The sequence below is a fragment of the Tubulanus polymorphus genome, chromosome 2 (assembly GCF_964204645.1).
Source record: "Tubulanus polymorphus chromosome 2, tnTubPoly1.2, whole genome shotgun sequence".
NCBI classification, from domain to species: Eukaryota; Metazoa; Nemertea; class Palaeonemertea; order Tubulaniformes; family Tubulanidae; genus Tubulanus; species Tubulanus polymorphus.
The window spans coordinates 23,825,449-23,838,675 of NC_134026.1; the positions used below are offsets into that span (position 1 = coordinate 23,825,449).

The 13,227-nt window shown below is 38.4% G+C and overlaps 1 protein-coding gene across 1 annotated transcript; it reads left to right on the forward strand.

Annotated features, from left to right (window-relative positions):
* LOC141899061 (sushi, von Willebrand factor type A, EGF and pentraxin domain-containing protein 1-like) lies at positions 1-13,110 on the forward strand. The gene is made up of 41 exons (XM_074785213.1): positions 1-132; positions 261-608; positions 768-974; positions 1,050-1,223; positions 1,321-1,440; positions 1,582-1,755; positions 1,873-2,046; positions 2,296-2,484; positions 2,566-2,988; positions 3,062-3,109; positions 3,212-3,296; positions 3,541-3,736; positions 4,049-4,058; positions 4,490-4,825; positions 5,040-5,378; positions 5,461-5,664; positions 5,860-6,033; positions 6,115-6,300; positions 6,380-6,553; positions 6,681-6,854; positions 7,286-7,462; positions 7,520-7,717; positions 7,792-7,980; positions 8,099-8,278; positions 8,363-8,551; positions 8,673-8,852; positions 8,937-9,125; positions 9,248-9,427; positions 9,506-9,694; positions 9,816-9,995; positions 10,080-10,268; positions 10,388-10,567; positions 10,652-10,840; positions 10,962-11,141; positions 11,226-11,414; positions 11,533-11,712; positions 11,785-11,973; positions 12,122-12,199; positions 12,289-12,336; positions 12,417-12,501; positions 12,569-13,110. Exons 1-41 carry the CDS (start codon positions 57-59, stop codon positions 12,762-12,764), a joined length of 7,365 nt encoding a protein of 2,454 aa, XP_074641314.1. The 5' UTR covers positions 1-56; the 3' UTR covers positions 12,765-13,110.
* The last annotated feature ends 117 nt before the right edge of the window (positions 13,111-13,227 follow it).

The window sequence follows — 13,227 nt, forward strand, 5'->3', positions numbered from 1 at the left end:
CTTACGAACGACGCGTCTACAGTGGTCCATATAAAGATTTGCCAGACTTGCTTTTTATGACACAAGAAAAAGCTTGCATTGAATTCAAAGGATTTTCTGGTGGCTACAGCGGTTTTAGGATTGAACAAAAAGGTAATGAATTTTTCCAACGTAAAAATATACATTCGTAATTCACAGAATCTGAATCCCCAGTGATCAATTTATAATAACAGTGATTAATTTGTCTGTAGTCTATAATCTATACGTTGTATCCTTTGTAGCTGTTCCGAAATGTAATGGCATTCATACCGACTTTAAAGGGAACATAATGAACCCAAGTTACCCGTACTCGGATTACAGTAAAAACATGGACTGCAACTGGAAAGTGGAATTGTCAGCTGGCCAACGAATTGAATTTACGATACAGCAATTTCAGTTGGATCCAGACTATTGCAAACACACGTATGTTAAATTCACGAGAATTCGAGATCACGCCAACAACGAACTAAGAATATGCGGCAAGAGGGGTCGTCTGCGCTTGACGAGCGTAAATGAAAAAGCTGAAGTTTCATTTCAATCTGGTTTCTACTGGTTTAGGAGCGATAAAGGATTCTGGGTAAAATATCGAGGTAATTATTATTCATTAAATGAATTATGAACTTAACTATGGGTGATACATCGCACTTTTTAAGAACGCAATCGACGAAGGAGTTTTCACGACAGAAATTTATCATTCGTTGTTCATCATACCGCGTACAGTCAAATCTAAATGTTACATTTTTGGTTAGCTCTAGGATGCAAGGAAGATGATATCCCAACTGGTGGTAAGCGATCCCTAATTAACAAATCGGCCTACTATTATTTCGGCTACGTGGCAAGATTTAAGTGTCAGTACGGATACGAGTTCCCAGCTGGTGCCGTGGAGGCAGCAGTAAGCTGCACAGAAAATGACTCGACTGGACCGTTTTGGAAAGGAAATATACCGAACTGTAAAGGTATGTATGTACATATTCCCATTGATTAACTATCTTCAGTTTGATAGCGGATATCCATATTTCGTCATATTTCAGAAATACTATGTGGCGATCCCGGTTTTCCACCCGGTGGAGGTTTCTCTCTTACGAATGGTCGTAGAGTCGGAAGTGAAGCCAAATACAAGTGTAAGGAAGGGTTACTTATTGGGAATGAAGTCCGTAAATGCCAAATTAGCGGAGAGTGGACAGGAACAATACCGAGATGTCATAGTAAGTATGGTTTAGATTCAAAAGCTATATCTGTTTTCTAATTTGCATTTTGATCATATTTCGGCAAATTCTACAATCCGATATAAATCATCTATAGTTGAACCAGCCGATCAGTGTGATGACCCTGGTGAACCGAACCATGGGATGAAAATCGGCAACGATTACAGCACTGGTGCGAATGTCAGCTTCATTTGTGACATTGGTCACGATTTAGAAGGTAGTGCGGTTAGATATTGTCTTGAAAACCAAACTTGGAGTGGTGAACAACCCAAATGTAACAGTAAGTTGCAGCAGTAATTTTCCTGTGTTGAAATGATTACCAAGTTTTTTTCTATATTCATTACAAAACCTATTACAGTACGTACTTGTCCTCCACTGACAGCACCGGTCAACGGTGCAGTTAATGCTAGCGGTTTTCAATTTGGAGATGATGCTGTTTACGCATGCGACACTGGATTCATCTTGACCGGCTCAAACCTCCGCAGCTGTTCCCATTTTGGAAACTGGACTGAGTCGGATCCTATTTGTAAAGGTAGGTAAATATATCGATATTTTCTTGGTCTGGAATGTATAGATAACTAAACGTATTGGATTTACTTAAAAAACCAATCCAAGCTCTTCAGAGAAATGTATTGTTTCTGTATTGCAGAAGTAGAATGTCCTCCACCTGTACACTACGTGCATAGTGATGTTGCCTATAATGGTGTTTCTGTCAATAGCATGGCTACATATTCGTGTGACATCGGTTTCGAAATGGAAGGCCTAAAAGATAGAATCTGTCAAATTGACGGAACATGGATTGGCGATCCACCGATTTGCAACGGTAATTAGCTTCTTCCCTATCTTGCTATATGCTTACAGAATTCTAGTATTTTGTATCAATCATCTTTTGCTAAGAAATGTGGTTATGTGGCTGGTCTGGAAACTGCATTCTCCGGTATGTTATGATCCATCAAAGGATATCAATTCTTCAAGACGTTCATAAACGCCTTACGTTATGGTACCCTAATGTATAAATTTTCAGATGATTCTGATATAAGCTCTTTCTGAAGTGACAATTGGCTAATTTCAGCGATCCGATGTGGAATGCCGGAAAACATAACGAATGGTAGAATCGATATACCTGACGACCTTTATATGCATAACGCGACATATACCTGTAATGCTGGATTTCATATTCTTGCTGATGGTAATCCAACCTCAGTAATAGTTACCTGCTTGATAACTGGTAATTGGAGCCAGTCCAACCTTGATTGTGTCCGTGAGTAAATACAGCCTGCAACAAAAGATTAATAAAGATTATGACAAGACAGTTAATAAGTCTCCAATGTGTCTATTCTAGAAATTACCAGTAGCACAACGCCTATACCAACAATTTCATTGAAAACAAGTGCAAATACTTTTAAAACGACGGAAAATACAAAACCAAATGGAGAAACGACGAAGACCATCTCGGATGGACCTACGAAACATACAGCAGTCATGACCAGTGAATCGTCTTCGACCAGTGCGCCATCTATATTGCCCTCCACAACAAGCGGGTATACGGACATCACAACCGGTAAAATAAGACCATCATCAGCGGGTTCAAAGAAACCAACGCCAGTGACTGGTGAGTCGTCTACATGTACTTCCTCCAGTGCAACACGTAATGTTACCTCGGAATCAACTGATCACACAAGCACATCCCCCATCAACACATCACCTACTTCCACGGATGTTATATCAACGTCAACGTTCCGTTCAATCACCCCAAATGACACAAGTTAGTACTTTCCGTGATCTAATATACTAGAATGATCTTCTTAATAGGTGACTCTGTTTTTTTTCATTCAAAGGTGTCCCTCCCACCGATCTGCAGAAGAACACGCAAGACGAGACTCCTGGTAATCTTCTGTCGATACATGTGAATAATGTACAAACGCAATAAGTTTTCAAGCTTTTTTACTGTTATTTCCTTAAATTGAGTCTATTTTTGCCATTGTAAGGATCCGGTGTTATCATTGGTTGTGTGGTCGCTGGACTAGTGCTGTTTATTCTGGTGACGCTGATGGCTTACTACGTAAAGAACAGGTAAACCAATCATCGATATCGTCTTATGCAACCATGAACACGCACTAGCTCAGATATGAATTTCGTCTTATTCTTTCGCCCCACCGTTGGAGGCCGTGAGGCAGCGATAACTGAATCAGGGACGTAGTTCATGACCTCTTAGCCAGTTAGCGATATCAATTAAATTCAATCTTGCGACGATGATAATTTCAACAACCTTATTCGAAGTTTTTTCAATTCTATTTTTGATTATTTGAACCTATAGGCGTGCTGCATATACATCAGAGACTCCCGCGAACGGATTTGAGAATCCTATCTATGCCAATCCTCATGAATCTCCGATACAAATCAACAGTGATGGTGACGTGGAATATAAGCCATCGGGTAGAACTACCGATATCTTCTTAAATCGCAATGACGGTGCGTTCGTGTTAGAAAATGCCCTATACGGTGAAACAAATGCTTGATTAGACACCATTTGTGAAATATATTCTATACATTCTATACATTATATCACTATCAGAGTTATGTAATGATCTAATGTTGTTGCGCATGTACAGAAAAGATAAATGTGCTAAAACATCGGTAGCAACTAAAATATATAATGCCATCTATGGGAGAATGAAAATGTATACACAATAACTACATAATACTATGTTTTATCATTCAATAAATACATCAGTGATTATTTTCTCTTGAAATACGGTTATTTTTTGTCGTCTTTGCTTTGTTTCTATTGAAAAAGGACTTTACGCAGAATTAAATCCTTTTAGGTTTGTATAGGTAGGCTTTATAGTTTAGCAGGAAATACACCATAGTCCGATTGAAGACAAGAACTATGACCAGGAAGCTGTTGTTAATCTACGTTGATATCTAAATGGACTCTAGAACGGTATTATGCGTGATTACACGTATATGGATCAAAATAAGATTTTTTTCATGTCTTAATCGTGTCCCACTAATCTAATATTAATATTGTCATGATAAAGAAAAGTAACTCATGATCATAGGACACGAATACTCAATTAAGCTGTAGGGCACTGTCTTAGAATGACGTTCATTCGGATTATTATCGACCTGTTAATCTTCATTTTTCTCGTGGAATGTACATCTGGTAGGGTCTAATTGATTTAAACTTTAATTTTCGAATGAACCAAAGACGTTTAAAATTGCATAAACAATTCTTCATTTTTCTTCAAAAAAATACCATTTAGGAACCGTACATCGGGTTAAAACACCAACAGATTATCCAAAACCGTATACGAGAAGTATGACAGGTACAACGGAAAGCGACCGAGCAAACATGATAATACGTGCAAAGGTTGCAGAACTTGATTTTAATGGTAGGGATTACCTACAGATTGCAGACACAGTTTCCAGTTCGTGCTTCATCACAAAGGAAAGTTTGATTGCCGAGTACGACAGAGACAACAGAAAGTACGAGAAATACGTACTTTTTTCGCAGAATCCGCAAATATGTTACAATTTCCAAGTTCGAAGCCGGTATCCAAAAAATACAAAACACACAGGTTTTAGGATTGAAATGACAGGTAAGGGTTTACATCACACCAACAAACGAGAATATATTTCCAACCATTTTCTAGAAATAAATGACTCATTCAAATAAATGACTCTCTCAAAATAATAATTCATTTACGATTAACTTATGATACAATAATCTTAACATTCATACGTATCACGTTTTTTCTCCTATCAAAAATAAATCGGTATGGATTTTACTCACCATACATTATGTGTTTCTAGAAATACCAAAATGTAATGGTAACTTCATAAATTACGATGAGGGTGATATAGTCTCGCCAGGTTATCCCAAATGTAAGTATAAGCCCGGCACGCATTGCAAATGGAATATCTTCGCTGAGGTGGGACAACGATTGGAAATAACGTTCATCGAATTCGAACTACGATTAAATAACGACAAAGTAATGATAGATTCGGGGAGACATTATGAATTTACGAATCGCAAGGGAAAAAAGGGAAAGCCCTTCGTCACATACTCATATAATGCAACTGTTGAATTTGTAACATTTGGCACATGGAATAGCCATAAGTCTTATGATGGATTTCGACTCAGTTTTTCAGGTGAGAATATGATCTCGGATCTAAGTCTAGTAGATCAGGTTTTTATTGTCTTCTCTGACACAAGCAACTGTTCTTTTTTTAGTCGTTGGATGTAAAGACAGATATCTGCCAAGAGGGGGCCATCGAAAGTTCGAAGAATTCGATAGATATTATCACGATGGATTTGTTATGAGATATAATTGCCATACTGGTTTTAAGTTACCGAACGGGGAGCACAGGGGCATGGTTGAGTGTAAGCGAAATGGAAATGAATGGGCCTGGAAAGGGCGAGTGATTGATTGCATCGGTAAGTGAAAAATTGTGCAACATACACCATCATGCAAGAAGTTAATTTTCCCAAATCGGTGACATACATTGATCTAGCACCAGCTTCAAACCCTGTCTATTGGTGATTGTGATTATTCTCAGTAGTATGAGAGGTTGAATGATAGTGCCCGAGTTCGTACTCGGTCTACTGATGAGATTCATCGGTTATTTTCAGGTGTTACATGCAGCAAACCGGGAAAACCCACGTATGGTGACGTCGTATATGCTGCAACAGAATACGGAAGTAAGGCTACGTACAGTTGCAGTCAAGGCGCATCATTGCATGGTGATAACGTCAGAACTTGTCTCGGAAATGGCCAGTGGTCTGGGGAAATTCCAACATGCACTCGTAAGCGCCTTTTGAACTTTAGAAGCGGATGAGAAAATATATTTATATATTGTTAAGACAGCTGACATATCGTTATTTCAGCCGTATCAACTGTCGCTCCCATATGTGATGATCCCGGTAGACCTCAGGATGGAAAGAAATTAGGAGATGATTATAGCCTTGGTTCCATTGTAACATTTGAATGTGATGTAGGACACAATCTCATCGGCGAAAAACAGATAACTTGCATAAAAGGCAAATGGAACCACCCAGTTCCCGAATGCAGATGTAAGTTCTTAAGATACGTTTTGCCGAAACTCTATATAATCAGAAGCCGGTACGTGATATTTGCATTTTTCATTTGAAGTGGTGACATGCCTTCCGTTATCTAATCCCAAAAATGGAGTCGTCGTTCTAGATGGACTAGAATATGGCGATGTTGCGATTTATAATTGTTCGAAGGGATATATTTTAAATGGAACGGAAACCAGGCAGTGTAGCGAGGATGGTAACTGGATGAATGATCCTCCCATATGTCGAGGTGAAATCTCCTAAACATTTATCGACTTATCGTATTGATGAGGAGAGTGCTATAGATTATCGAATCTCCAGAGATTTATACAACTGTCTGGACAAGGAAATATGATTTTTTAAGATATCTTTTTCAGAGGTCAATTGCGAGGCTCCAAGATATAATGCCCACTGTACGGTAGAGGTAAGTGGACAAGGGCTTGGGGAAGTGGCTACATATAGCTGTGATACTGGTTACAGGTTGCTGGGATTAGAACAAAGATTCTGCGAGGCAAACGAAATGTGGAGTGGTGAAGCCCCGTCCTGTGAAAGTAAGTTGATCTAAGATGCCACATACCCAAGAAAAAGCATTCTAGATGCTTACTTTTTACGTCTTTATTAAGACAACTAGGACGGACCAGAATAATAGTACAATGATTGATTGAATTTGAAAAGAAATACAGGGGATCATTAGGGGGGGGGGGCGATAGGTGTGAACGCTCCCTCTTTTTGAATTTGAGTTCTGCAAAAAATGAAAGTCCAAAATGATTTTAACAATTTCTGCACTTTGAGTACTCGAACCACAAACCACGATGTTTGAGTGCGACTTCGAGGTCGAATGATTATGAAAAGATATGTTTGGCTGTTCTTCTATTCCCAAAAAACCTCTCCCTAGAAAAAATTTTAGCGACACCCCTGTAATACACGTTCTGGGGCTTCAGACGAAGTCCATGTAGCTCTTACCGATATATTGTTACTATAGCCATTACGTGTTCCTCACTGATTGATCCAATTAATGGGCACGTCGTGACCGAAGATGGTATTCAATTTGGCGATGAAGCGATTTACAACTGCAGTGTTGGTTTCACATTGAATGGCATTGCATCAAGAACTTGTACATTAAACGGTACATGGAGTGGGGAAATACCAATTTGTACAGGTATGATTTGAAAGAAATTTCCTAAGTGGAACTGTAAACCATCTTGTATCACAACAGTAGACAATATCATTTCAGTAACCACATGTATGCCCTTAGCAAATCCATCAAATGGAAATGTGAACATCTCTAATGGTTTATCATATGGAAGCGTTGCAACTTATTCTTGCTCTTCCTGCTACAAACTCACAGGAAAGTCTACAAGCAGAACATGTGAAGTAGATGGAAAATGGACAAGCGTTGAACCAGTTTGTCAAGGTATGGTGATCCCAGAAATGAAGAAGATATTACATTCAATATCGCTTATATCGCGGTGATAATTTGTTATTTAGAGGTTAAATGCGCAAATCCACGTGAGATTAGAAATGGAAAAATGAGTTCCACATCAACGACTTGTGGATCTATTGTAAAGTATGACTGTGATGAAGGATTTCATTTCGGCAGTCAGATCACTGAGACGTCGGCATCTATATCCTGCCAGGAAAATGGGCAATGGAATGCTGAAGTCGGAGACTGCACAGGTAAGATCCTTCGAGAGAAACATCTTGATATTTCATAGAAGCGTATGATTATTGGAGGAAAGCTACCTTCGTGTTCAGTGTTTGTGGATAACACAATGTAATTTTGCTTTTAATCTAGTAAATACATGCCAGTCGTTAGTAAATCCATCACATGGAAAGGTAGCCTTATCTGACAGTTTATCATACGGAAGCACTGCAACTTATTCCTGTTCTTCCTGTTACAAACTAACTGGAAAGTCGTCGAAGAGAATTTGCAGAGCTGATGGAAAATGGACCGGTACTGAAACAGTTTGCAAAGGTATGGCAATCGCACAAACGAGAAAATGAAAAAAAGTATATGTATTCAGAAATACCTATGTAGTCGCATGATTTTGTTATATAGAGGTTGAATGCTCGAATCCTCTCGGAATTGCAAATGGAAATATGAGTTTCACGTCAACGACATGTGGATCTATTGTGAAATACGACTGTGATAAAGGGTTTCATTTCGGCAGTCAGATTTCTGAGACATCGGCATCTATATCCTGCCAGGAAAATGGGCAATGGAATGCTGAAGTCGGAGACTGCACAAGTAAGATCCTTCGAGAGGAACATCTTGATATTTCATAGAAGCGTATGATTATTGGAGGAAAACTACCTTTGTGTTCAGTGTTTGTGAGTAACACAAATATGTCATTTTGCTTTTGTTCTAGTAAATACATGCCCATCGTTAGCAAGACCATCAAATGGAAAGGTAGCCTTATCTGACAGTTTATCATATGGAAGCATTGCAACTTATTCCTGTTCTTCCTGTTACAAACTAACTGGAAAATCGTCGAAGAGAATTTGTGGAGCTGATGGAAAATGGACCGGTACTGAACCAGTTTGCAAAGGTATGGCCATTGCACAAACGAGAAAATTTAAAAAAGTATATATATTCAGAAATACCTATGTAGTAGCATGATTTTGTTATATAGAGGTTGAATGCTCGAATCCTTTCGGAATTGCAAATGGAACTATGAGTTTCACATCAACGACTTGTGGATCTATTGTGAAATACGACTGTGATAAAGGGTTTCATTTCGGCAGTCAGATCACTGAGACGTCGGCATCTATATCCTGCCAGGAAAATGGGCAATGGAATGCTGAAGTCGGAGATTGCACAGGTACGATCTTTCGGGAGGAACATCTTGATATTTCATAGAAACATATGATTTTCGAAGGAAAATTACCTTCGTGTTCAGTTTTCGGAAGTAACACAAATATGTCATTTTGCTATTTGTTCTAGGAAATACGTGCCAGTCGTTAGCAAGTCCATCAAATGGAAATGTGGCTCTATCTGACAAGTTATCATATGGAAGCACTGCAACTTATTCTTGCTCTTCCTGTTACAAACTAACTGGAAAATCAACGAAGAGAATTTGTAAAGCTGACGGAAAATGGACAGGACTTGAACCAGTTTGTGAAGGTATGGCCATCTCAGATATAAGAAAATGAGAAAAAATATATGCCTTCAGAAATGTAGTTGCATTATTTTGTCACATAGAGGTTAAATGCACAAATCCACTCGGAATTGCAAATGGAAATATGATTTTCACATCAACGACTTGTGGATCTATTGTGAAATACGACTGTGATAAAGGGTTTCATTTCGGAAGTCAGATTTCTGAGACGTCGGCGTTTATATCCTGCCAAGAAAATGGGCAATGGAATTCTGAAGTCGGAGACTGCACAGGTAAGATCCTTCGGGAGGAATATCTTGATATTTCATAGAAGCGTATGATTATTGGAGGAGAGCTACCTTCGTGTTCAGTGTTTGTGGGTAACACAAATATGTCATTTTGCTTTTAATCTAGTAAATACGTGCCAGTCGTTAGCAAGTCCATCACATGGAAAGGTAGCCTTATCTGACAGTTTATCATATGGAAGCACTGCAACTTATTCCTGTTCTTCCTGTTACAAACTAACTGGAAAATCGTCGAAGAGAATTTGCAGAGCTGATGGAAAATGGACCGGTACTGAACCAGTTTGCAAAGGTATGGCCATCGCACAAACAAGAAAATGAAAAAAATATATATATTCAGAAATACCTATGTAGTTGCATGATTTTTCTTATATAGAGGTTGAATGCTCGAATCCTCTCGGAATTGCAAACGGAACTATGAGTTTCACATCAACGACTTGTGGATCTATTGTGAAATACGACTGTGATAAAGGATTTCATTTCGGCAGTCAGATTTCTGAAAGATCGGCGCTTATATCCTGCCAGGAAAATGGGCAATGGAATTCTGAAGTCGGAGATTGTACAGGTAAGATCCTTCGAGAGGAACATCTTGATATTTCATAGAAGTATGATTTTTGGAGGAAAACTACCTTTGTGTTCAGTGTTTGTGGGTAACGCAAATATGTCATTTTGCTTTTGTTCTAGTAAATACATGCCAGTCGTTAGCAAGTCCATCAAATGGAAAGGTAGCCTTGTCTGACAGTTTATCATATGGAAGCACTGCAACTTATTCTTGCTCTTCCTGTTACAAACTAACTGGAAAATCAACGAAGAGAATTTGTAAAGCTGACGGAAAATGGACAGGACTTGAACCAGTTTGTGAAGGTATGGCCATCTCAGATATAAGAAAATGAGAAAAAATATATACCTTCAGAAATACCTATGTAGTTGCATTATTTTGTCACATAGAGGTTAAATGCACAAATCCACTCGGAATTGCAAATGGAAATATGAGTTTCACATCAACGACTTGTGGATCTATTGTGAAATACGACTGTGATAAAGGGTTTCATTTCGGAAGTCAGATTTCTGAGACGTCGGCGTTTATATCCTGCCAAGAAAATAGGCAATGGAATTCTGAAGTCGGAGACTGCACAGGTAAGATCCTTCGGGAGGAATATCTTGATATTTCATAGAAGCGTATGATTATTGGAGGAGAGCTACCTACGTGTTCAGTGTTTGTGGGTAACACAAATATGTCATTTTGCTTTTAATCTAGTAAATACGTGCCAGTCGTTAGCAAGTCCATCAAATGGAAAGGTAGCCTTATCTGACAGTTTATCATATGGAAGCACTGCAACTTATTCTTGCTCTTCCTGTTACAAACTAACTGGAAAATCAACGATGAGAATTTGTAAAGCTGACGGAAAATGGACAGGACTTGAACCAGTTTGTGAAGGTTTGGCCATCTCAGATATAAGAAAATGAGAAAAAATATATACTTTCAGAAATACCTATGTAGTTGCATTATTTTGTCACATAGAGGTTAAATGCACAAATCCACTCGGAATTGCAAATGGAAATATGCGTTTCACATCGAAGACTTGTGGATCTATTGTGAAATACGACTGTGATAAAGGATTCCATTTCGGCAGTCAGATTTCTGAGACGTCGGCATCTATATCCTGCCAGGAAAATGGGCAATGGAACGCTGAAGTCGGAGACTGCACAGGTAAGATCCTTCGGGAGGAACATCTTGATATTTCATAGAAGCGTATGATTATTAGAGGAAAGCTACCTTCGTGTTCAGTGTTTGTGGGTAACACAATGTAATTTTGCTTTTAATCTAGTAAATACGTGCCAGTCGTTAGCAAGTCCATCACATGGAAAGGTAGCCTTATCTGACAGTTTATCATATGGAAGCACTGCAACTTATTCCTGTTCTTCCTGTTACAAACTTACTGGAAAATCGTCGAAGAGAATTTGTAGAGCTGATGGAAAATGGACCGGAGTTGAACCTGTTTGTGAAGGTATGATCATGTAAGAAATGATAAAATAGATATTCAGAAATGCTAATGTCATGGCGTTAATCTATGGTTTAGAAGTTAGATGCTCCGCTCCACCTGCAATTGAAAATGGAAGGATAAGTTTTACATCAACAACTTGTGGGGTGGCGCTGAAGTACGACTGTGATGAAGGATTCCATTTCGGCAGTCAGATTTCTGAAACGTCAATATCGATTACCTGTCAGCAAAATGGCGAATGGAGTACTGAAATTGGAGATTGTAAATGTATGTTTTTACACCTGCATATTTAACTCAATTTACTATCCGGTTTACAGATATGTTAAGATCTGTTTGAATCTGAATATAGAATATATCCCTCGTATATTATTTTGCCTAGCATCAAAATGTGTCACTTTGCTTCTTAACTTTGCAGTAAAAGAAGAACAAAAAATAGAAAATACCTCGTTGACTCCTCAGATACAAAAAACGACGTCAGCCATGAAATTCTCGTGTAAGTATTATTTGTTTAAAGGAGATATTTTGCCTTATTTTCCATGAACTTCATTGATTTCTTTTGAATTTTGATCACTTACAATTCAGATGGTGGACATATCGAGGCAGACTCCGTTTCCGACACTAAAAGCGCGAGTATACATCAAGTGTTTCGATACTAAACATTGATTTTTGAACTAAAATTTTACAAATATTTGCTGTATTTTCTCGTCTAGATATTTTGATTATCATCGGAGGGATTGCTCTCGCTGTTATACTCGCAACTGTTCTCTTCTTGCTAGTTCGAAAAGCGCTAAAAAGGTTAGATTGATTTGGGCGATAAAAAAACTGAGGAATAGACCTCCTTAACACTTATCTATATTTCCAGGCGAAATGCTTTACCAGGGCAATGGCATCATCTTCATGACGTCGACAGGCGACCTTCGGAGAGGAACCCACCCATAAGCATCAACACGGATACCTGTCACGTTTATTACACCGCACAATGTGATGATATAGATTGGCGGAAAAACGATTTGTACCACGACATCAAAGACGTTGAAACGTCACAAGAATTCGCTTGATAAATAAATTTAATGCCAACTGTGCTGCTATGAATGCAACTTTCTTTTTCTTAATGTCATGCACAGTTTACGCGCCTTGTTAAGACGCATTTCAAATGCTTTTCAAATTAAATCTTTGGAACTTATTGATGCTTAGTACAACAAAAAATTAATCTTATTTACTTGTACATTTTTTTTTTCATGAATCCTTAATTTAAGTGTTTTTTCCGCTATGCAATATATGCATATACATGCAACATGTATCATGATGGAGGTATTATGGAGTTGAAATGATATTTCTGTAGGGTTATTCCACAGCTGTAGAATGTACGAATAAAATCCACAGTGGTTTGTTCAGTAAAAATTAAGCAGAGATTCCAATATTTCATTTAACGAATCTCGCACTGAATCTAGTCTTATCTTTCAATCATGAATCCTGATATCAGCTTGGTTAACCTGGTGACACCTGTCGTCCTACGATATT